At 31.7% G+C, this 25,434-nt stretch overlaps 4 protein-coding genes across 7 annotated transcripts; 3 read left to right on the top strand and 1 right to left on the bottom strand.

The window, feature by feature from the left end:
* LOC109361159 (HVA22-like protein f) lies at positions 1,431–6,277 on the top strand. 2 transcript variants are annotated; one of them, XM_019606502.1, is made up of 6 exons: positions 1,431–1,514; positions 1,710–1,736; positions 1,858–1,980; positions 2,081–2,333; positions 2,464–2,493; positions 6,267–6,277. In XM_019606502.1, exons 1-5 carry the CDS (start codon positions 1,468–1,470, stop codon positions 2,488–2,490), a joined length of 477 nt encoding a protein of 158 aa, XP_019462047.1. In that variant the 5' UTR covers positions 1,431–1,467; the 3' UTR covers positions 2,491–2,493; positions 6,267–6,277. The 2 variants fall into 2 exon arrangements, with proteins under 2 accessions (XP_019462047.1, XP_019462046.1); XM_019606501.1 differs by lacking the exon at positions 6,267–6,277 and having other exon boundaries at positions 2,464–2,690.
* On the bottom strand, positions 3,286–9,512 carry LOC109361158 (serine/threonine-protein kinase HT1). 3 transcript variants are annotated; one of them, XM_019606499.1, is made up of 13 exons: positions 9,136–9,512; positions 8,661–8,735; positions 8,239–8,334; positions 8,011–8,096; positions 7,780–7,900; positions 6,857–6,936; positions 6,630–6,692; positions 6,344–6,462; positions 5,922–6,007; positions 4,750–4,871; positions 4,523–4,634; positions 3,472–3,600; positions 3,286–3,427 (listed from the first exon to the last, which is right to left on the bottom strand). In XM_019606499.1, the coding sequence occupies exons 1-12, from the start codon at positions 9,466–9,468 to the stop codon at positions 3,505–3,507; spliced, it is 1,389 nt and encodes a 462-aa protein (XP_019462044.1). In that variant the 5' UTR covers positions 9,469–9,512; the 3' UTR covers positions 3,286–3,427; positions 3,472–3,504. The 3 variants fall into 3 exon arrangements, with proteins under 3 accessions (XP_019462044.1, XP_019462043.1, XP_019462045.1); XM_019606498.1 differs by having other exon boundaries at positions 3,286–3,600; XM_019606500.1 differs by lacking the exons at positions 3,286–3,427; positions 3,472–3,600; positions 4,523–4,634; positions 4,750–4,871 and adding an exon at positions 4,890–5,012.
* Positions 12,537–18,592, top strand: LOC109360982 (serine/threonine-protein phosphatase 5-like). Its single transcript, XM_019606241.1, has 12 exons — positions 12,537–13,149; positions 13,496–13,665; positions 13,763–13,834; positions 14,195–14,345; positions 15,111–15,219; positions 15,314–15,431; positions 15,893–16,040; positions 16,399–16,647; positions 16,793–16,918; positions 16,998–17,098; positions 17,939–18,013; positions 18,250–18,592. The coding sequence occupies exons 1-12, from the start codon at positions 13,089–13,091 to the stop codon at positions 18,307–18,309; spliced, it is 1,440 nt and encodes a 479-aa protein (XP_019461786.1). The 5' UTR covers positions 12,537–13,088; the 3' UTR covers positions 18,310–18,592.
* LOC109359219 (ubiquinone biosynthesis O-methyltransferase, mitochondrial) lies at positions 19,465–22,977 on the top strand. Its single transcript, XM_019603800.1, has 9 exons — positions 19,465–19,688; positions 19,992–20,081; positions 20,609–20,687; positions 21,021–21,098; positions 21,344–21,392; positions 22,067–22,116; positions 22,362–22,511; positions 22,595–22,675; positions 22,779–22,977. The coding sequence occupies exons 1-9, from the start codon at positions 19,507–19,509 to the stop codon at positions 22,884–22,886; spliced, it is 867 nt and encodes a 288-aa protein (XP_019459345.1). The 5' UTR covers positions 19,465–19,506; the 3' UTR covers positions 22,887–22,977.

Genomic DNA, 25,434 nt, shown 5'->3' with positions numbered 1-25,434 from the left:
GTTATTTTTATCATTAAGTCACCTTTTTTAATTTGGATTTTTTTATTAAAGATGACACAAAGTCATGATTTTTATACATTTATTTTATATGTCACATGTTAATGATAGCATTTATAAGATATATATATACTCAAGTTCAAAGAAAAAGAATGTGGTTTAATAGGCACAAAAGTGTGTTAAAAAGATCATGATGTATCAAAATGTTAGTACAATATTTTTCCTTTTGGATTTTAATGGATGTTTTAGATATGTGAACATGAAAATTAAGAGAAGGAAACAATTTGATTTTTTGGATTACCAATCTCATCACCCAAAGAGGAAAAAACATTTTTTTCTTTGTGATTGTTCATCTCATTTAATATTACTTACCAAAATTGAATATTTAATTTTTTAGTCTTTTTTTTGAAGATCTAGCATCATATTATATTATTCGACCAACTTGTATAAACAATGAGTTTAATATATATACATTGACAATGTAAGTGTTTTTTACACTATTAGTGAATCATCCACCATTGATTTCTTAACTACTATTGACTCTCAAACAAAAGTAATATAAATTAATGATAGATGATCTACTGACAGTATAAAAAACCTTACATTATCATTATATAGATTTTAAACTCATCATCAATTTGATTTGATGTAAAAGAAGTTGCTTACTTTTCTCCATAACTTCCAAATGAGTAAGACTCCTCTCCATTAATGGAGAGGCAAGTGATATTTTATAGTGTATTTTTAAGGTCAAAATTGTAATATCAATGAAAAGTAAATGTCATAAATGTCATCGTCTATTAAGTTTTTAGTGTATTTCTCCCTAACTTGCCTCCCCATTAATGGAGAGGAGTCTAACTCCTTCCAAATCTACGAAACCTTTCTCTAGTTGATTTCTTGACATTTGGCAATTGGCACACACAAAAATTAAAGAATCTAAATATTTATCAATTTTTAAACTAAAAGAATAAATTTCTCATTCTCCACAAAATTATGGAGAGGAGCCCAACCCAATTTAAAGGTATAAGGTTCCTTGTTTTGTTGTCCTTAGCATAACAATAAATGTCAAAAAAATGATTGAAGAACCTATCACACAAGTTAAGGAATATGAGAATTCACTATCTCTCATTAACGAAGAAACAAATCTTTAAAATTAAAAACATATTCACCTTTTTAATTACAATGAAATTACAATCTTTGTTTCTCTTACATATGCACTACTAAAAAAGCACAAGCAAACCCAAAACTTTAGGTATCCATATTATCCTATCCCTTTATCTTTACATATACCTTAATTTTTATGGTTGTTTCCTCTCCTTAGAGAAAAGAAGACTTTTGTGTCATCCCACAAAAATCCTTTGCTTGCTATTATACTTCATTGCATCTACTACATATTTATATATATACTTAGAACTTAGATTCCTTCATTCATCTTAATTATCTTGCTCCAAATCTTCCTAAAACTTCTACATCATGGGTGTTCTTGGAGCAATGGCAAGACATTTGGATACAATAGTAGGGTAAATAAATCTCTCCCCATTTTTTCTTTAAATTAGAAGTTATTTTAATTTAGTGTGCATTATATATATATCATTTTCATTTTTATAAAAATATATTTGTAAAAACACTTATGATAAAATGTTACACCCACATACAATTATATATACTCACTATATGTCCTTAATTTATGATACTTTTTGTTTTCCTTGCACTAGGCCTGGAGTTATGCTTCTTTACCCTCTGTAAGTAAATGTTTATATCATTTTATAGAACCCTACACATGCATGCAAAGACATGCACGTTATATTTTGTACTATATGATATGAGTCATTAAAATCTTTGGTTTCTGAGTAAATGTCATAGGTACGCATCAATGAGGGCTATTGAGAGTCCTTCAACCTTAGATGATCAACAATGGCTAACATATTGGGTTTTATATTCCTTCACAACCCTCTTCGAACTTTCATGTTACAAAATCTTACCTTGGTAACTATACACATGTAGAGATTCCTTATATTATTAGCATTATTATATGTTTACTTATTTCTGTGGCTAAATATATATATATATAATAATATAAGTATAGGTTTCCTATTTGGCCATACATGAAGCTTGTGTTTTGCCTCTGGCTAGTGCTACCAATGTTCAATGGAGCTGCATACATATATGAGAATTATGTAAGGAAATACTTCATTAAAATTGGAAATTATGGAGGTTCTTCCAATTACCCTGAGGAGTATAAGAAGGTCCTTCAGATGATGACTTTTGATGCAAGGAAAGCAGTTGAACGTTATATTGATAGATATGGCCCTGATGCTTTTGAGAGAGTAATCAGAGTGGTATGATATATATATATAACTACTAGCCATACATATTTTTTGCTTCACTACATCACTCATATATATATATTATATATATATATTTCTGTGTATTTAACATTTTCTTTCACTACTATATATATATGTGTAGGCTGAGAAAGAAGCAAAGAAGCACTGATGAGTATCCATTGAAGTTGATATTGAAAAGAATGTAAACATGCATGTTGTAATCAGTACTATTTTCTGCTTATATTCTGTAGCATTATATCATTTTAAGTTACAAAATTTTAGTTTGATTAAATAGCAGCAATCTCTGAGTTTGATAATTATGTACATTCCACATTCTACTGCTTATTCAATCATGAATTAATTTCCTCTTTTGCTTGTGTGGTACACAAATGAAATGTTGTAAGATTCTTCATCAACATTTCACCAAAATCAGAGAGATATTTTCTTTGTTCTGAGACCATCTATTGGTGTTTCAGAAACGTGAGTAGTTCTGAAACAAAATGATGACATATTCTATTTAATCATTTTCTACAAAAATATTTATAAAACAAAACAAAACAGTATGCATGTCACATTTTAACACCCTCACATTTTCTGTTTCCTCTTATTCGAATGACTTATAATGTTACTATTGTAAAATTGTCATTTGAATATATGTCTACAAATTCAGTACCCAACCAGAAGTGAAATGATGCATTCGCTAGAATATGGGAGAAGACTTTTATAAATTAGAATGGAAAGAATATGCAATGAGTTTGTAACGAAACAAAAAAACATATATGAAGGTTTAAACAAGTAACAAATTTGTTCCACTAAAACAAAAAACATTGGCAGCTCGTATTAACCATGAACATCATTTGCAGCAGCATAATTACTGATGAAGAGATTTAAACATTGCAAAGAATGTTTTATCCTTATTTCTATTTGGCAAGAAAATTCTTCATATATCCACCTATTTTGTACAGTCAAAACTAAACTGTCATCAATTTAATAAGAGCTGACACAAGGGTCGGTAGAAAAAACTGTGCACAGGTTCTCATGAAGCCACATTATCAAATGAGAAATCACAAAATGACATGGTAGTTTAGTAAGAAAGACGAATCATGCATGTATATGGAAACCACGAGAAGTTTTTTCACTTCAAACAGCAAAATTCAAATTCTTGCTTTATACGGCTAATTGTTTATCTGATTGTAGGGCAAGATGATTTACTAGTTGGACTTGTGCGATACCCCTTAAAAAGGCCCTTCAGATTCTGGATGCATGTAGGAGTGCAAGCCTGTGTACCATACAAGAAAATACACACATTTGAAAATGAATCATACATGGCCACGTTGTAAAATAACAATCTAGCAACATCCACACTTTTTTAAGCATGAGGGCATTTTAATACTGAAAAGGGTAGTCAGTGCACGAGACTTTCATCTAGTGGGGTATGAGAAAGATAGATGTAGGCAGTCTTATCTCCACAAACAAAAAGGGTTGTTTCCCGAATTTGAACTTGTAACATATTGTCACTAAGCATCAACTTACTGTTTGGCAACCCAGTGCATGAGGCCCACTATTGGGGTCCAAGGAATGTAGATGTGGGCAGCCACAAAGAGGTTGTTTATAAGATTTGAACACATTACCTCTTGGTTACTACATAACAACTTTACCACTAGGCAGTCAAATGCATGAGGCTCATACTTTGAGGTTGTTGACAGGATCTGACGCGATTTCTTAGTCACTAAGCAAAAACCTTACTGATACACTATAACTCATCATCTAATATTGAGGTAGGTACAATTAAAATCAGTCTAAATCAGTAGTGAAATGCAAAATACAAGTCATATTTTTAAGTATTCTACATATCACTCTTCCTTAACGGGATTAAAGGTGAATGTGGTGGATTTTGGATCCATGATCTCACTCTCCAGCTTATACTTGTATTTAAAGGGATAAGGTGGATGCAATGAAATATACTATATCCTTGTGTAGTTAAATTGGCATCAACCCCTCTTGAAGTGGCCATTTATACTGCCTACATAAACCACACATGCTGCTAATAACAGCAATGATACAAGAAAAGTCCTTAAAGCTAAAATTCTGTACATTGTGATTTTTGGTATTAAAAATCACTTTTAAGCATTTAAAGATAATACTATGACAACTGGTATTAAAATTGAAGAAAACTTGAGTTTTGCATGTTAGAGGAATACCTTCAAGCCCCCTTTTGGAGCAAGACGGTAGTTGGTGTCTTCCAATATCTCAATTATTTGCCTAAATGTTGGTCTTCTGGAAGGTTTTTCATCCCAACATTCTTCAATTAACCTATGGAATAATTAAATTTCATGAATGCGAAAGGACTTAATATCTCTTACTTGTGGTTTGCTCTGAAACTCAGCATTCAAATCTGTTGCCAATAAAGTGTATTTAAAATACTCACTGTTTTAGTCCATAAGCATAATGCTTGGGTGGAGCTTTAAATGGTGGTCGCTCATTCTCAACATAAGCCTTAGGAACTTCATTTTCTGGATTTTGATAAAACGGTGGAAAACCTTCAATCATCTAAAGTAACAAAAAAAGTGTGTGTTCCAGTCAATATTTTGTTAGACATATCTGCAAATAACTACTCACTCAGGCACTGAAGTTTGCCCACTTGTATATTCTAGATTCAAAATTTCACCCTCCACAAAGAAAATAACAAACCTAACAATATGTAATAAAACATGATAAACAGTCATACGAAATACACAATCTTTAGGATGATGTGATTCATAATAGAGGGCAGAGCTCATGCTTCGCCCAGTATATATTTTGATAAGTGGAAGAGGTCCCACTTATAAAAGAAAGCATCAAAATTCAAACAATATTGAAATTCAAATGCCTGAAGCAACATGCTTTGACACCGCTTAACACATTCCTTATTTCATCTGGAATTGCAAAAATCTCATCAACAGGGGAATATTGAATTACCATATACTACTTCTAGGCTTTTTTATAGGAACATTTTGGGTATTTTCACGGGAACTACGGAGGTTAGTTAATCTTATTAGTTTCATTAAATGTGTAAATAATTAGAATTATTCTTGCAAAACTATCCTTCATTATTATGACTCACTCAACCAACAAGGTGTTGGCCTAGTGGTGTAAAGACCCACTAGATCCACAAGTGTCGTACTAGGCCAAATGTTCGATTCCTGGATGCGACACTTGTTGGGAGGGACAACCACACACCCCAAAAGAAATTAACTTCTTACCATAGGGTGCAGAGATACCATTGGTTATACCAAAAAATATGACTCACTTGTTTTCTCTTTCCACCACATGCTAACTAATGAGGGTATTTTGGTAACATAACCATTTGACATGCTTAGAAATTTGGAAAGGGTCCTATATAAAGGACCAAAATCAATCTCTTGAGAGGTTCCTATAAAAAGGATCAGAAGTAGTATTATTTCATCAAATACCACAAAAATATTCATCAAACATCAATTCATAGAGCTAATTTTACTTTAAATTTGCAAGGTTAGGGTTTATTAGGTAAATGTCTACAATATTTACTTCACATGAATAGTCCACCTGAGGATGGGGAAGAGGGAAAAGGGTGCCTTTTACCTCCTGCAATATCAGACCAAATGAAAACACATCCACCTTGGTGTCATATTCCTCATTTCTATAGATCTCTGGAGCAACATAGCGCCCTGATACATTTTTTGAATTACTTCAACAATAAGAAATACACAAACTAGACCCAATGGCAATAATATTGAAATAAACCAATTATATGAATACGAGATAGCAAGTTCGATAAGTTATTCGATAAATTCAAATTAGAAAACTTAAGCACCAGCAAACAAAATTTGTATTTAGTAGGCACTGTCATGGTGTAAAAAGCACTTTGGTTTAGGGTTTTGCCAAATATGCAAGATACTGTAGATTACAGCCCTTGTGGAGGAACAGTTTCCAATATTGCCTTTATGCAGAATGCCATGATCAACAACGATTTTTACAAGGTTTTAAGGAGGAAAAGAACATACATGACGTATCCTGGGATGTCACCGGTTTGTCTTCTTTGACAGTTTTTGCAACTTTAAGCAACTTGCTGACTCCAAAGTCTGCAACTTTCAGATGTCCAGAATCATCCCGCAGTATATTTCTGTTTTCTTACTCATGTACAATGAAGAAACTTCAAACAGTTTAAAGCATTCAAGAACAAAGGAAAAATGCATGCTTCTATTGAACAATATATGATGCTTCATAGTTCATACAAATTCTAGAAGAATATGAATATTAACTAGATGGCCAGGAGAGCAGAAAACATACGAAGGCTCAAGATCTCGGTGTATAATGGCTTCTGGTTTATGTTCATGCAAATAATTCATCCCCCTACAAAATATGCATTGACAGTATTGTATTTATTACAAACATCCAATTGTGATTTTTTTATATATCGTTTAACTCCTCTAAAACAAGCCAATTAGACAACTTGTTCCATGCAAACATTAATGAAAGGTAGTGATAAATTCGTAATACAATATCTCCTGACTGACCTAGCAATGTCAAGTGCAAACTTAACAGCTGTTATCGGTTTTAAAGCACCTTTCCGTTTCAAGTAGGCACGAAGATCTCCCTAAAAAGATGACAATCCATTGCAAATTGTTAGGAATTACATTTGTGAAAGATGCAGATAATAGTGAAATACATTACATGTAAGTAGAGATATCTCTCTATTTGTTGGAACAGCAAACACCACATGTAAAACACAAATGAAAAGAAAAGCTGGATTTGAATATCTAAAGTACGTATTTAAATAATGATAAATGGCAGAATTCGGGTGGGGATACAAATATTTAAATACAGTACGCATTCATACATGTATATCAGTATTTATGTATCCAGCACCCATACATAAACGTGTATCTTTTCATGCCCACTTTTAATATTCTTGCACTTCCCCATTTATTACCACTTCATAGTTATGGAGTTTACTACTGAATAAACAGAAACAAAACTCCCACATCGATGGCTGGTCAATTTGAAGGCAGACATCAATAAATTACTGGGTACAAACTGGTATATGTAATCAATACTTAAATTCTTTCATTGCAGATAGTTATAACTTCTAGGCAGAACAAGGACACATTTGATTGATCCATGCAAATAACAATTACTGCATATAAAAAAACTAGTAATTAAGTACAAATCTAGGTGAGCACTTTTTATGATCTTAAGTTCATAATTATACACGAGATCCTATGTATGTTTGATTTGGATTAGTCCTATTGAAACTACAGTTGTCACATTCTATCTAAAGACTAATTCAAAATGACAAAGTTCAAATAACATATGTTCTACTCTCTATTCTGTGATAGTCAACTAACCAACATAATTTTCTCATAAACACCACAAACATTGAGCAAATAGAAATGATCACAAAAAAATTCCTTACAGGCAGTGTAGGATCAAGACTAACCTGGGGTAGATATTCTGTGATAATCGTCATTGGTGTGCTTTGTGTTACGGCACCTAAAAACTGGACTACATTTGGATGCCGTATTTTCTGAAGTAAAGTGAGCTCATCAAGAAATGCTTTTCTGGGTGGCAGTTAAGAACATTTAAAATCCACTATGAGAATACAAATCCAGAACTGATCAATTCAATTAACATGAACAAAAAAACCAATAGTATGATTAGACCAACCCACACTTTATCTTCATCAGTAAACACTTCCTCCCCCAGTGTTTTGACAGCAACTTGAATTCCACGCCATAATGCAATACTATAAGTTCCCTAAAATCCGAATTATATTCAATACAAAATATGCAATGAAAAAATGGGTGTTGGTGACTCAGGAAGAATATGATAATATAAAAGGAGAAAGCAAGGAATAACATGATTGTTAACTATATACAAAGGAAATTTAAATGCTTACCTTTGTTATGCACACACTATTTGTAAAATCAAGTTCAGAAGGATCAATCTCATATTCTGGTACTTCACGAGCACTTTTGACATGCATGGGTACCATCTACATAAAGAGAGGGAGAGAGAAAAGGAAAAAATAATGCATGCAATACAGTCAATCAAATAAAAGTCAGTGGAAACTAAGGAATAAAGGGCCTGTTTGATTGAACTCAAAAAAAGGCGCAAAAATGATTTTTAGAAGCTGAAAAAATATAGCTTCTCAACAAAACTTAATTGAAGCTTTTCTTGCAGTTCTTTTTTAGTAAAAGCCCAGTCAAACAAATGAGTCAGTGCAAGAAACGTGTTTTTAATCAAAATAACAATCACTTATTTGTCGGGTGCATAAACAAAGGGTCCTACAGCCTACAGGCCTTAAGTGAAGATACAAACCAGGGGTTTTGCACCATGTTTCTCCAAGAGTTTGACAACGTCATGGTTTTTGTAGTACATCGCATCAGATAGAGGCTGTGAAACAAACCACAAAAATATAATCAGATCACATATTATGCCGTATCAACAAAATTAGCCAAAATTCCAACTTTGAGACACTAATAATCAGAGTCAAGAAAACACATACAATGTAAATATATGAAGAGGGTAAGCCTCGGCACAACATTAAAATCGCGGCCTAGTAACATAGAGGTCCCTAGGTGGCAGATTCGAATCCTGCGAACAACATATCTTATTGCTAAAGTAAGACTGCTTATATATACCCTCCCAAACCCCACAAAATCCTCGAATAACATAATCTTAATTAATGTTTGATTTAATTTCACAGACTAAAATATAAACGGAACATTCTATGAAGAACATAAAGTATCTTTCTACTCAAATTGAGATAGGTCAGGTTAGGAGTATGCATTACCGTGCTTCCCCAGCGATCTTGAGGGTCAACGTTGGCACCTCTTTGGAGCAACAAGTCAACGACATGAGTGAGAGAGTGACATGCGGCGACGTGCAAGGCGGTGCGGCCGTCAATGTCTTTGTAATTGACGTCAATGCCTGAATCCAAAAGCTCCTCCATTCCGTCCAAGTCACCTTCATTGGCCATATACATCAACCCTACCGCCGGGTCCAACGCCGCCTCGGAAACCGATGATCCGTCGTAGGTGGAACCATCGTTGCTGCGTTCCGGCATCAGAGAGGATTGTCTTCCGACCGAGAATCGACGCTGGAGCTTATTGGAAGGGCTTTCCATTGGAATTGAATTCAGGATTTGAGAATGAGTGTGGAGTCAAGCTTTGGAATGATAGAGATAAAGATTTTAGGGATATATATATATATATATATTGGTTTCGGACAAGTATGTTTGCACACAATAGATCAAATTTTGTCTAATTCGGGAACATACAAATATACATGAGCTTCGTTTTATACACAATATTTCGAACTCGAAACAACATTACTCAAAGAGAATCAAGTCTATAACACTTTAATATGTATTATTAAATGTTTTTTTGTTTTGGATGTGTTTTATTATTTCCTTTTTATGATGACATATATTTTTAATAGATAATAAATTATCTACCATAAGTTATCTTTTTTCTAGTATAAAAATATTTAATAGGTTATATTTAATTATTTTTTATAAAAATGTATTACTTTTTTATATGTTATTATATTTAATTATTTTCTATAAAAATATTTCTAAAACTAAACGAAACATTATAATTGTCATAATATAAATTATCTAAAATATTTTATTATCTTTTCAATAATAATATAGAAAAACTAGATACATCAAAGACTAAATGTACTTAAAAGATGAGTTATGTTCTCATATATTTTAATAGAATATTATAATAAGAATATTAAAAGGTGAAATTATATTCAAAGAAGATAGGGATGAGTTGAAAAAATGACAGGGAACAATATGTTGTTTTCAACTTTCAGCAAAGTAGGGCATGGACCCCATTAATGTGAATCTCACTTTCTCATAATTAGCTCAAACTTTCATGTTTTTGTTTGGAATTATCAACTGTTAAAAAGTTCATATTAAATCTTTGTTTAATATAGAAATGACAAAATACATGTATCATCAATACTGGTACAAATAATTTACAGCTAGAAAGTCGCGTATTTTAAATAATTTTTTAATTAAATATTTTATATATTATATTTTTTATTGTATAATTATATTTTATCTATTTATTATTAGCATGTCGATAAATATTTCGTACTCACAGACTCGTATTCTTATTTTATAATATTAAGTATTTAATTTTTATACATTTTAATTTTAGATAACTATAATATTTTTTATTGTATGTATTATATGTTATAAATTTTTGTATTTATTATAATGTCAAATTTAATGTGAGATATGTGGTTATTACGTTAGTGGTGGTTACATAAGATTACATGGTTCTTTTGTATAAATTAAATAATGTTAAGGGGAAAATGGGAAATAAAAGTTACATCATAATAATAATTACATAATATTTTGCCTTCGTATATAATATAGAAATATAGATATAGATTTTATATTAAATTTTAATGATTAAAATATAATAATAACTTTAACATATACAAAGATTTCATTATCCACATAATGATTATATATATATATATTATATGATAACAAAATATTTATTTAAGGAGATAAATAATCTCATCATCTTAATAAATTTTTGACGTCCTTTATTTATTTATTTCATTTGAAAAAGAAGCAATTCTCCTTCTCCCATATACACCAACCATCATTACTATTACTCTCTTATTTTCGTGTGGTTACTTTCGAATGTTGTCTTGTTTCCATGGTTACTCATTCATTTTTTTTTGGGTTAAGGAGAGAAGTAGGAGGGAAAGAGTAACGAATGTGATGAGAATGGGTGTAAAGAACAAATATTGGGTGGTGGGTGGTGAGACATGACAAGAGTATTCCCATTGAGGGAGGCTTTTTCATTCACAAAATTCTTCAATTTGCATATTTATTTTAAATTTCATTTTATGGACATAGTTGTAATACATGTTAATATGATTGTTGAAGAGTTATCATGTGGAATATTGAGGAAAGATGGTGAAGATTGAACCGTTCAAAATAAAAATGCCTAAGAGAGAATAGATATAAAAGTAAATTTAAAAATATGTTCGGTGCTCACACATAACTTTTACCAAGAACCGCAAATATTATAAGTATGAATATGAAAAAAATAGTATTCACATTCACTCGACCTGGTTGCCATCCCTACTTCAATATGAGTTTGCCTAAAGCTGATGTTGCAACTATAACCTTAAGCACTTAAAAAGGTTATTAGTTATAATTTGTGTTGGTAAAGTGAAAATGTTCAATGAACAATATTATCTACCAACAATTAAATAAATTGTGGAAAAATAGAAGAATAGACACCATAATTTGTCAACAATTTCTTATAAAAATATCATTAGAAATTAAAATTAGCAACTATAATTATACTCAAGCATGACTCTGGTATTTCTTAACTTAATTATAGTATACAAAATATATATAGTCAAACATAACTCTAATTTCAGTGTTGGATTTGTCTCTATTACCAACGACCCATTGTATACATCAACAATATTAACTCAAACTTAAATCAATTAGTTATTTTATGAATATTGGGTAGGTAAAAAAAATATACTTATAGATTTTGAACTACCTCTTTGATACTTGTTTAAGATTAAAAAATGTCCATGCAATTCGAATTGATGTTTTTAATATTCAAGCTGGCTAGAAAACATATAATTTATACTATTTATGAACAATATATTTAAAAGAAAAATAGTATAATTAATTTACAAAAAAATAGTTGAATTATATAATATATAGGAAAAAGGCTTAATTGGGCCATATGGGCCGGGCCCATAAAAGAGTATGAGTTGGCAGGTCCATATATAAAGGTGTGACTAACTCAAACTCTCTCTTCCTATTTCTCTCTTCTCTTTGTTCCGCTTCAAGGTACCTCAAAATCTTCCACTTATTTGCATCTTTCAATTCTCAACGTTTTCTCTTTTCTTCCTCACTTACACTATTGCTTTTCATACTCTATTTGTTTTATTTACTACTTAGTACTAATCTCAATCTATCTATGCTTCTTTCTCAGTACAATTTTAATTTTTGCATTTTTTTAATCATTTTACCCTACATCTCTTGTTTAGAAGCCTTTTTTGTTGGACAATGTATAGTGTGCACTTGATTTTGGATTTTTGTTAGTTCTGGTTCATTATTCTGAAGAAAAAAATATGTAAATTTAGTATGAGGATGTTGTGTTAGAAATTATGAAACGAGGTTTGTGATAATGATATTATTATATAGGAAGAAAGTGAGTTTGTGTGTAATAAACCGTAAAATGAGCATGTAGAGTGTATAAGGTTGCTTATCGACATGTGATTATAAGGCTGTGAATATCTACATGTTTAGAGCCAAGTTTATGAATAATTTAAATGGATTGTTCTATTTGATATTAATATGATTGGAAAAATGGTGGGTTATGAGCTAGAGAGACTGCAATTATCTAAATAATAACTTGTAAAAGCAGAAAAGTCCCTTTCATGTTGGTCTTATATGTGTTTTACCACTTTTATCTATCTATATATCATTACTGCTCTTTGCAAAACTGTCTTTTCCAAAATCTTGGTAATTTGAATATAACAAACTAGAGCATTCCGAGTTCCAAATTATTATAGAGATTCTTCACTAGTAAAGTATTTTGTGCCGGTTTGTAGTTGCAATTTTGTAGCTAATTTGTTTTCTATGTTTTATTCCAGCAGGTCAAGTATTGTGAATTAAAGAAGTTTAAAGATGGATTCTGTTATGTTCTAAATTTCTTCATCGTATGCACAAAAGTTTTGCCAAATATGGAAACTGATAATTCAAAAGCTGAAGAGTTCAAACGCCTTGCCAATGAAGCATTCGGTGGTAATTAATGTTTAAATCCTTTTGCCGCTTCATCACGATGTGATTTATTCAAGTACTTTTTTCAAAATCAGTGAAATTCATTGTATATCTCTGCTGAATTATTGAATGCAGCTCAATTTTTGCATTATACTTTTGTATTCCATAGTTGATCCTCACACACTAGCAAATATAGAAGTGTATTCTTATAAATTATCGTTGTCTTCTACCCTTTATATAGTTATCTATTGATTTTGAAGGTGATATTATCAAACAAATGATTCATTGAATGGGTTTTGCCATGATGTTCTAATACAATATGTCATTTTTCTTTGTTCAGACTTGCTGATCCTGTGACTTTCTTTTTCAGCTCGCAAATATGCCCAAGCTATTGAGCTATATACTAAAGCAATTGAACTGAACAGTCAAAGTGCAGTTTACTTGGCCAATCGTGCCTTTGCCCATCTCCGGCTTGAGGAATATGGTAGTGCAATACAAGATGCTACAAAAGCGATTGAAGTTGATCCTAAATATTCAAAGGTTTTTTTTCTGCTTCCTAAAACTTCAAAGCTTTGCCTCCATTTACTTACTTACCCACAACGAAAAAACATGTGCTAATTATGGATAGTTGTCATAGGGTTATTACAGGCGAGGTACTGCTCATCTTGCCATGGGAAAATTCAAGGAAGCACTGAAAGATTTTCAGCAGGTAGTTATATGCAATTATATATGTCTGTTTTCTTAAAAATATTTTCAAGACATTTAAATATCATGGTATACAGGATGAAAATAAAATGTTCATATTTGTAGAATAGTGGCGTTGTAACATTGGTGAACAATGATATGTTAATATTTGTAGTCCTTTTATTTTAATGTAGATAAAGTATACACAAAGACATAATATTTTTGTTTTATTGGAATATTGTTTGTGAGCTTTTTCGGCCAACCTTTCCTTTTTTTGTTTTCCTTTCCTTTAACACTACTGCGACTACCTCACTTTTAATGTTTTGTAACTTATACTTTGGGTAATATGCAAGCATATATGATTTATTTCCTTATACTGAAATAGGTGAAGAAAATGTGCCCAAATGATCCTGATGCTACAAAGAAATTGAAGGAATGTGAAAAAGCTGTTATGAAACTTAAGTTTGAAGAAGCAATTGCTGTTCCAGAATCTCAAAGGCATTCAGTTGCCGAATCCATAGATTTCCACTCTATAGGTACTTTTTAAATATGGCATCTTAGACTACTAAATCTTTAATCAGCTATTCTTTGCCCATTGGTTCTTTTGCCTTTTTCAATGTAAGCATTGTTTTGAGCATTGGTGTTGTTTTATTTTTAGTATAAATAAAAGATGATACATTATAGAGAACTGAAAAGAAGTGCTAGAATGGAAGATGAATCACATCCTAAACAGTCTAATTTAAATCAAATTATATGCTATGTGTTTGTCTAAGGCTCTAAGGTTCTAGCTTTTGCAATTGTTTGGTTTTATTCTTTTAGCATATGGTCAAGTGCCACAGAGATTGGCATTTGCAAAGTATAATTTAATTTGAATGATCAGAGATCATTCAATATTAGTCTTTGCATGTTCATATGTCCATAGACAAGCCCACATCTCTTTAGATTTATTTGGTAATCGCCAATAAGATTTTTAAAATTAACTACTAGTACCACTAGACAAGATATGATTAGGAATTAATGCATTTGGGAGAAAGTTGGGGTAGCTCCTATTATGGAAAATATGAAAGAATCTCGTGTAGGTGGTTTGGACATGTGTGGAGGAGACCGTTAGAAACCCCAGTAAGGAGAGTAGATGAAATGGAAGTTGGTGATTTTTTGTTGTGCTTGTAGTGATGATATGATTTTCTTGGCTTTCACTCCCTTTGTTTTCTAATTGAAAATTCTGATATTAATCTAACTTTGTTATACTATAGCTTGATTTCATTAATGGGCTAGAAGAAAATGGTGTTTTTTTATGCTAGATGTGGAGCCACAATATTCAGGAGCAAGAATAGAGGGGGATGTTGTTACTTTGGATTTTGTGAAGAATATGATGGGTGATTTCAAGAATCAGAAGTTCTTACATAAGCGGTATTGAAACACATTAGTTTCATTGTATAGCTGTTAGTTTCTTGAAGTGTTATTGACAAGTCTTCATTCTTTTTGTTCTGCTTCATTATTATAGTTATGCATTCCAGATTGTTTTGCAAACACGAGAGATATTGCGAGCTTTGCCTTCTCTTGTGGATATAAATGTTCCTAGTGGCAAACGTTTTACTGTTTGTGGTGATGTGCATGGTCAGGTAACTTGTTTTTATATTTTATTTGAGTCTACTTGGTTTGTTATAAAAAAAACTTAGTTTTACAAAAAAGAGAGTATGGTGGGAGAGTAGGGGTGCTTGTGTGTAATTATAAGTAGAAAATTTTATTTTAATAAATTAGGAAATAAAACTAGAAAAAGATTTTATGTTCCACGACATACTTCAGAGAATTTCTCTTAAGAGTTCAAAAATTTTAGCTAATTTCTTAATGGAAAAATTAGTCTCAGCAATGATGTGGATAGCATTACCACAGTAACATTGAGAATTAAAAATAATGCAAAACTCAGTTTGGCGTATTTTCTCTTGTTTCATTTCTCTCAAACAAACTTGAATGTGAAAATATTTTCATTGAGTAATTGCTTGGCTTTAGTGATTTATTTTATAATTTTTGTTTGTCCTTTAATCATGTTTCAAATTTTTATTTCCTTTCTTGACTTCTTCAGTACTATGATCTCTTGAATATTTTCGAGCTTAATGGGCTTCCTTCAGAAGATAATCCTTATCTATTTAATGGTGACTTTGTGGATAGAGGATCTTTTTCTTTGGAAGTCATCCTCACCCTGTTTGCATTTAAGTGCATGTCTCCATCAGGTAAACCCTGAATGTCTACCAGTCTATCATATTTTATAGATACATTATGAACTTATCTCTTAAGCACCCTGATACTTCCTAAGAATTTTTAGAATCAAAAGGATGCTCTTAATTGCATTATAAGTTTTAACTTATGTTTCTTTTGAAATTAACCCTCATAAATTGTTATTTTTAGTTCTGTTGTTTCTTTTGAACTGCTTACTGTTGTTTCTTTTGAATTGCACACTGTTGTTTGTTTGATTGAATTTGTATGAATCCTTAGGTACTCCTTTCATCACTTTATCCATTTCACATGTTTAAAGTAATAATCTATTTTCCTCCGGGATATCATCTTATTTTCTTGTCATATAACTTTCAGCGATTTATCTAGCTAGAGGAAATCATGAGAGCAAGAACATGAACAAGATATATGGTTTTGAGGGCGAGGTGCGCTCAAAATTGAATGAAACATTTGTGGAACTGTTTGCGGAAGTATTCTGCTGTTTACCTTTGGCTCATGTGATAAATGAGAAAGTTTTTGTAGTTCATGGAGGTCTATTTAGTGTTGATGGGGTCAAACTCTCTGATATCCGTGCAATTGATCGGTTTTGTGAGCCTCCAGAAGAAGGTTAGATCCATCCTTCTTTTCTTCCTTTTTCAATTGCTATAAACACTACCATATTAAAGGCATCAAGCCCAACCCTTCTGCCTATTTTGTCTTTCCTGTTACTTTTTGTATAGTAATTCTATGTAGTTATATTTGGTATGGGCAGGATTGATGTGTGAATTGCTTTGGAGTGATCCACAACCTCTCCCTGGAAGAGGTCCAAGCAAGCGGGGTGTAGGTCTTTCTTTTGGTGCAGATGTGACAAAAAGGTTTTTGCAAGAAAACAATCTAGGTATTTTTTCAGTTTTTCATTGGTTTGTAACTTGTTTTTTAATCTGTGATTGAACACATAAGTCATAACCAATCTGCAGATTTAGTTGTGCGATCTCATGAAGTAAAGGATGAGGGTTATGAGATTGACCATGATGGTAAACTCATAACTGTTTTTTCTGCTCCAAATTATTGTGACCAGGTAAGTAAAAGTTCATATTTATTTTTCAACGTTATTCCTTCGTAAGAAGTTTAAGGGATTGGCTTGACTTTTTCTAGAGATTTGTTGGGAAGATGGAGAAGGGGTGGGGCGAAGGATATGGATTTTGTGGAGTAGGAGTCACATCCCATCATGTTACATATTCATTTTAGAACTCAACAAAGAGTGAATTTGATACTGCCGTTCATTTATTGAATTAGAAATTGCATTTTGAAAATTTATTTATATTTTAGCAAGCCAGAAGTGTTTTGGGCTAGTGCAATGGTATGGTTGTTTGCCATGTGACCTAAAGGGTTATGGGTTCAAATCCTGGAAACAACCTTCATCTGTGAGGGTATGGTTGTGTACATGTACCCTCCCGTGACCCTACTAAGCCGTTCTTTTTCTATGCAAGAAGAAAGGGTTATTATAATTGTCATTTATTCCCTTCTGTTGTTATTGATCATTTGCATAGTCTGTGCTTTGTTTATGTAAATTTGTAAGTCGTGATAAGTTTGACAAGTGAGGCAATTAATTAGGCATATTGATTCAAGTTGTTTTATCTGCACCTTTTTCCTAATTCCTATCATATTAACAACCAATAATCAAGCCTTAGTCTCAATAGTTGGGGTCGGCTTTTCCTGTCATATTAAGTGGGAATAAAAACACGTGGTTTCTGTCACCAAAAAAACATTGTTCTTCTGCTTTGTATTGTTTCGTTTGTTGCTTGGTATGGTCATATATACGTTGTATTAGTTAATTATATAAGACCTGAGGAATCACCTTTGCTCCTATGAAGTTAAAATCGAGAAAATGTGATTTTTCATTGCATACTGCATGCAGATGGGTAACAAAGGTGCCTTTATTCGATTTGAAGCACCTGATTTGAAGCCTAACATCGTAACATTCTCTGCAGTGGTTAGTATCTTTTGTATATTTTTATTCCGTGCTATGTTACATAATGCTTTTCTCATTCGCTAAAATGTTTCAACTTTCACTTGTTCACCAAAAATAAATATCGTAGTTTCCCTCTACATTGTCTTGTATTGCTTCAAGTTTGAGTTTGTAAGACTAAGAATGTAACTCTCAACTGGTAAAGCAATCTGAAACTAATATTGTTTCTGTTGTGGTCTGGTTCATTTTTGAAATTGCAGGCACACCCAGATGTGAAGCCAATGGCTTATGCAAACAACTTTCTTCGGTTATTATCATAATTTATATAGCATTGTAGCTGACTATAAGTGATGGTTGTTTATGTTGTTTTTGTGGTCTCTGTCCTCTGCCCCTAAGGGCAAGATTTTGACGGTGGCTATAGAAGATCTGCTACATGTTGATCACGTTTCTGATATGTCTTCTTTTGTTTTTGATTTGTAGATTATTAAAATTCACTTTTCCTCGTTCAAATGTTGCACTTTTTTTTTGGTTTTTATCATTCGGTAAACACATGTTGGGAAAACATTAGTAATGTTCATCAGCATCATGAAACTCCAGTACATGTTTAAAATTTGAACTATTTAATAAAAAATTTACTCTAGAATATACTTTGATTGTTAATGGAGATATTTGTCTACTATTTATAGTGGGGTATATTTTTCCAAAAAAATCATGTTTAATTATAAACATGGAGAAATAAATTGTGTCACTAATGATGTAACGGAATTAGAAGTAACCCATTGCTTTTGCACTTTTTTTAGATCAATGGTACATATGATATATCCTTACTTATTTACTTTAATAATGTACTTGGTTTGGTTCATAGGAACTTTCCCTAAAATAATCCGTATGAATTATTTCTCTAAAATAATCAATTATGGAGGGAAGTGAAGAATAAGAGTTAGAGGGATTTTAACCTTCTTGATATTGTTCACAATGATATGTGTGCTAATACGCATATTTTATAATTTGATTTTAATTATAATTTGTGACACATATTTGTCTTTGAAAAACAAGATAACAAAACCTATAAAATGATATCTATATTTTCTCCTACTAATCAAAATCTTCCCCTCCTCTTATTTTCCCTTCATTACCCTCAAACCAAACACATTATCTTACTATTTTTCCTAAGTTTTTATAAATTAAGTGTTATTATTTTTATTTGAGTCCCACAACATTTATCTCTCATCATTTTCCTTTGGTTAAAACAATCAAGAATTATTATTATTTAAGAACAAAATACAGAAAATAAAAATAACACGATAGAGAATAAAGTAGTAAAAATATTCTTATTCTTTAACAATTATTGTGGTTGCTCTAATATCTAACCTCTTCCGATCAATTGTATATTGGGCCCAACCCAATCCGTGACTTGTTGAACCGAGTTACCCGTTTCCATCCATGGGTCGAACCGGTACGAGGTGAAAAATCAATTTTGAGAGAACACTTTCCACAAAACCTCTGATTCTGAAACAATGGCTGCTTTTTCTAATCATCTCCGAAACCTAAACACCATCCAACGCATTCTGCTACAATCATCTTCGAATGCAACTCAGCGATGCTTCTCTAAATTGCCACATCATCATCCTCACACCACTCCCAAATCTTCATTGAAGGATAATGAACTTGCCAAGTTTGCTGCCATTTCCGAAACTTGGTAACCTTTCCTCCATAATTTTATATAATAAAATTCTGGGTCTTCTTTTTTCAAATTGGATATTGTGAAAGTTTCAATCTTTTCTATCTGGGTTAAAATTTTCAAATGCTGCAATTTTGTTATCTATTTGAATTTGTTACCATGTGTATGTTTCTTTTGGTTAAATATTCATATCCTTAAGTGCATAAGTTCACATAAGACAGTGGATGAATGAATGATAGTAATAGGTAGATACGTGTGTATTAAGTTGAGAATATGAATGACTTATATTTTCCTTTTTATTTTCTTTGTTGTAACTGCTAGGTGGGATTCTGAAGGACCATTTAAACCATTGCATGTCATGAATCCGACAAGGCTCGCTTTCATTCGCTCTACACTTTGTCGGCATTTCAAGTGAGCAGCCTCCTTCAATCGATGTGTTTCCTATATATCTATTACCTTTTCCAATTCATTTACACCATGTTACTGCCATGTTTAGTCTGTGGTGTGTTTAGTTTATAAGTTACATTGATAGGATGTACTGCTATATTGTTTTAGTTCCACTCTTCACACGAAAAGTTTAGTGGGTTTAAGACACAATGGGCTGTTTGGATCAGACTCCAAGCCACCACTAATTCTAATGGCCTTTATGCGCTTAACTTATGTTACTGATTAAGGCGTCATTGTCATTTTTAACTTGTACTTGTGGGACATATGGGATTAGACATTTGGCATTAAGTAAACCCCTTTGATTCAAGCATGATCATGTAAGGCTATGTAAGATGACTGTAGTAAATTATTTGTAACATAAAGTTTTTGACACAAACCAAATGAAGAAAGAAAAAACCTGGAGAAAAAGTTTTTGTACTGAAGATGATAGATTTATGTACTTTGTCTCTTTGGGGCACTATTAGATGATAATTAGATTTTCCTTGTACCAGGAGGGACCCTAATAGTGTTCGACCCCTTGAAGGACTTAAAATTGTCGATGTAGGTTGCGGAGGTGGAATTCTTTCTGAGGTATGTGTTATCTCTTTTCTCTTGTAAAGTCTGGGAAAGCCCTATTTACTTTTTTTATCTTTTGGCCCAGAATGAAATGTGGGGGTGTTTAGAGGTGACAATATTTATTAGCTAAAAATGTCAAAATCTATGGTTGTGACTTTACTCTTTTTAATCATAACTATCATGGGAATCTATAGCATTATGATGAGTTCAGTGGTGACTCTATTTCTTACCTAGAATTGTGGAAGGATAAATTATTTCTTTGATGCATGTTATTTGGTTTCAAATGCAAACGAATGATATTTTATTGTTGTTATAGTTATATACTTATACTTTTCTTTTGGTCTGCAGCCATTAGCTCGAATGGGAGCTACAGTGACGGGTGTTGATGCTGTTGAGAAGAATATCAAGATTGCTCAACTGCATGCTGTATGCTCATTTTATAATTTGACTATTGATATTATGCATTGAGCTTGTGCAAGATATGAAATTATGGAATGACAGCTTACAGCCAACAATTGTTTACGATTTGAAATTTGTCACATTGTCCTCCCTAATTGATTAAATTACTGTTTATTGTTAGAAGCAGTTGTTGAAAACTTGCTATTGTTAAGTAAACTTAGTACATGACATCTTTAGTCTTAGCTGAACAACTTGTTATTTCCCGTCCGCAGGATATGGATCCTACAACTTCAAATATTGAGTTTTGTTGCACCACAGCTGGTACATATGCAAATCTTAATTCATTTCATGTGTAGGTCAAGCATTCTTTTGTACTTTGTTTCACAACATGATGTGCATGCTAAGTCTGTTATTAGTTACTTTTCACTTCTTGTTAATGTAGCAGCTTGCAGTTAATAGCCACTTTATGTTGTTTATCTTAACTTGGAATTTATCTTTTGTGATAGTGGGTTTTGAAATCAGGAAAGAAAGCAGTGGATAAAGGTTAAGGAAGTTAAACCTCTTTTAGGCCTTGATTGTATATTCTCCATGTCTGGTCTTAATATAAAAGGAAATTTTATTTCTATCCTTGGATACTTTTCTTTAAACAAGATGCCATACTTCTACAATAAAAACTGGCCAAGTGGCAGAATAAATTTTCAATTAAAATGATAGTTACACTTACACACCCTTGTTCTTCCATTGTTCCATTCTACATGTTGGAACTATTTTTGTTTTCGTTTGTTACGTCCATCCAATTTTTTTCATTGCCAGTCACATAGTATGCTGTTAAAATATTATATGTTGTTACATCTGTGAGGATAGTCATTGCAAAAATAGCTTGCATTTGTGTGTGTTATCTTTTTTTCCTTCTACCGTTAAGTTCATGTTTCTCATATTATACACAGTATTTCGCAAATCACAATTTTTACAATTTTTTTGGAATGACTGATCAGAAAAACTAGTTGAACAAGGAAGACAATTTGATGCAGTTATGGCCTTGGAGGTACTCTCTCTTTTCTGCCCCCTACATCTGGTGTATGTGCACTCATTGGAATGCATACATGTAGCTTTATGTATATAGATATGATAAAGCACTATATATGGTTATGATCAGACTCAATATTCCTGAATCACTGAGATGCATGCTAGAGTTTACCTCCTTTTATGGAATATTTCATTTAGTAGATACTTCTGCTTGGGAATTGATTTCGGTATTATATTCACGTTGTTTGCTTGGAATTTCACCAGGTGATTGAGCATGTTGCAGAACCTGCAGACTTCTGCAAATCTCTTTCTGCATTAACAATTCCAGAGGGAGCTACTGTGATATCGACAATCAACCGTTCCATGAGAGCATTTGCAACTGCCATAGTTGCTGCAGAATACATTCTCGGCTGGGTATTTATTCTTTTCTTCATTCGGCAGCGACAGCTTTCATTTCGCATTAAGTTCGATCATCTATATTTTGGTTTACTTTGCAGCTTCCAAAAGGTACACATCAGTGGACCACTTTTCTTACTCCAATGGAACTAGTCCTCATCCTGCAACAAGCTGGTATCAATGTAAGACATTATCGACGCATAATTCGTAATCATAAGTATGAATGAAGGGTTCACAAACCCAAATTATGTTTAGTTGTTTACTTCATTTTTGCACTGAAAACAGGTGGAGGAGATGGCAGGATTTGTGTATAACCCTCTCACAGGTCGATGGTCCCTATCTGATGATATCAGTGTTAATTTCATTGCCTTTGCTACCAAAAACAATGCATAGGATAATTATATTCAGATATTCTACCAAAAACACTGTATAGAATGTCGGGAGATAATTTATCTTCTTAAATATACTGTGTCTTACTTTCCTGCTCTCAAGTTTTCATTTTAAAATATATTATAAAAAACACAATAAGTAGATTTAAGGAGATAAATTATCTCTTCATATGAGAATATTATTTATTCTCTTTATTTATTTGTGAAATTATTTTGAAGTCTGAATAAAAAACAATCAAAAGTTCAAAATACAACAGTTGATAAATGAATGTGGTGGTACCTATTAAATATTGATTCATTAGAGTTAATTGACATAGACTAATCCCTTCACCTTTTCCAACAAAGTATTAATATATATATATATATTTTTAAGCTCAGTTATGTATTAATTCTTCTAGCTTTGTTCGTGGATAATGCATACCTTTTTAACTCTATAGTAATATAATTAATATATGACTATAGAAAAAGTAAAGATGCACTAATTATATTTAACTAATAAAAATGGATAATATTATAATCTATGAAAAAAAATAGAAGGGTGGAGATGATGAAGTCACGGAATTGTTAGATTCTAGTGATTGTCACTTACGTCACGCAAAATTTTCTTCACTTAACCACTTCGATTTCTTTACGTAATTGAATTCAGAGAATAAAATATTTATAACTTATTTCTTTAGATTCACTTACTATATCTTATAGTATGAGTATATATAATGAAAGTGTGTGTACTCAGGTTTTTTTGTATTGTATTCAGAATTTTTCAATCAAGTAACTTATTTGCCATGTAGGTACATTTAATTGAAGGGCACATATAGCTAGGAGAGAATAAAGGATATAACTTATTTCCTCAAAACTTGTAAATATCATATTTAATCATTTTCTATAAAAATATTTTTAAACTAAACAAAATAGTATAAGTAGTGTACTTTTATTAGCTGGATGAGATAAACTATATCCTAGTGTGACAAGATACTAACTAGTACCGGAGAAAAAATATCTAAATTTTAAAGTTCCTACTTTTTTTCTCCTGGTCTTTTTGGATCAAGTGTTTTTAGGAGTAGTTATTGAAAATTGATCCATTTTAAAACCATATTTTTTGGTATTATCAAATGCAAGTTTATTATTGGCTACATGTACTCCTACAAGAGGGATTATATAATAAAATTTGATCTCAATTAATATTTTATATTCAACCTTTTAACTAGGGCTGACAATTAATCGAATCAATTCAGTATTCGTTCGAAATTCGATTCGTTATTTTGCTCGAGAAACTTGGTTCATGAACCAAATGAGTCTAATTTGAGCTGGAAATTGAGCTCGCTAAATAAACGACGTGAACTTAAGTTTGATACAGTTCGACTCGTTAGTTTTCTGAATCGATATATATAAACTAATTTTTATGTGTATTATGATTCACACTTTATTTTCTATATTTATTTTATTATATATAAATAATGTTATATTTGTATGTATAAACAATTATATATAAGCAATATTTCTTTAAAAATAATTAATTATTTGAGTTAATGAACCAATTTGAATTGAGCCAAACAGTTTATGAGTTTTAACCGAATCGAACTCGAGCTAAAAAAATAACTCGATCGAACTCGAGTTGAATTTTGAACTGAACTAATCTTTATCGAGCTGAACTGAACTCTGATTCGACTAGGTTCGACTCATTTCCAACCCCATTTTTTACCATTTTCTTATTTGAAGGATTTCCCCCTTCCCATTTTAAACATAAATTCCTTTTTGTGGAATATTTAGTAAAAAAGTTAGTAAAATCTTAAATATTAGAAAAAACTTGTGTGGAGATATCTATATGTATGTAAAGACAATCACTAAAATTTCAACAATATATAAAAATTAATTTTAATTAAAATTTAGATATACATGATAATACTAAAAATCATAAATATATTATATCCGGATATACATGATGTATATATTTTCATACAAAATTTTCTAAATATGTTCTACATCTTACATCTGTTCAAAAAATAATTAATTTAAACTTGGAATAGGAAAATACCATAAACTTGGAATAGGCAAATACGATAAGATTTCATTTATAGCCTCATATTTCGTGCCAGAATCTTGTAAATGAGGAAAATACATTATAACTTCAATTGAAAATTTAACTAAAATACTTATTTGACTTATTCATTAATAGATGTGAGAGTGCAGTAATTATCCAAAAAAAATACATCATGTTCTCATTCGAAAATGTATTTTAAATAAAAAGTAATTTACCAACAAAACATTGGTTTAGTAGCGTAAGACCCTACTGGATCTGAATCTTGGGTTCACATATGTTGTTTCACTCTTTTGTGCCACTCTATGTATTATGAGGTATGATTGACTAGAAAAATATTTAATAATTATAACTTTAACTTAAATAATTTTTTCAAAGGTGATGGTACATAGAGCTATACAAAAAGTGAGGCATCAGATGTGCTCCCACAAGATCTCTTCAGTCGAGAGTTCAATTCCTAGGAGCAACACTTGTTGAAAGACGTAATCACAAACTTCGAAAGAGACCCAAAAAGTGA

This window comes from Lupinus angustifolius, chromosome LG11 (assembly GCF_001865875.1).
Source record: "Lupinus angustifolius cultivar Tanjil chromosome LG11, LupAngTanjil_v1.0, whole genome shotgun sequence".
Lineage (NCBI taxonomy): Eukaryota > Viridiplantae > Streptophyta > Magnoliopsida > Fabales > Fabaceae > Lupinus > Lupinus angustifolius.
This window is presented reverse-complemented; position numbering and strand designations above follow the sequence as displayed.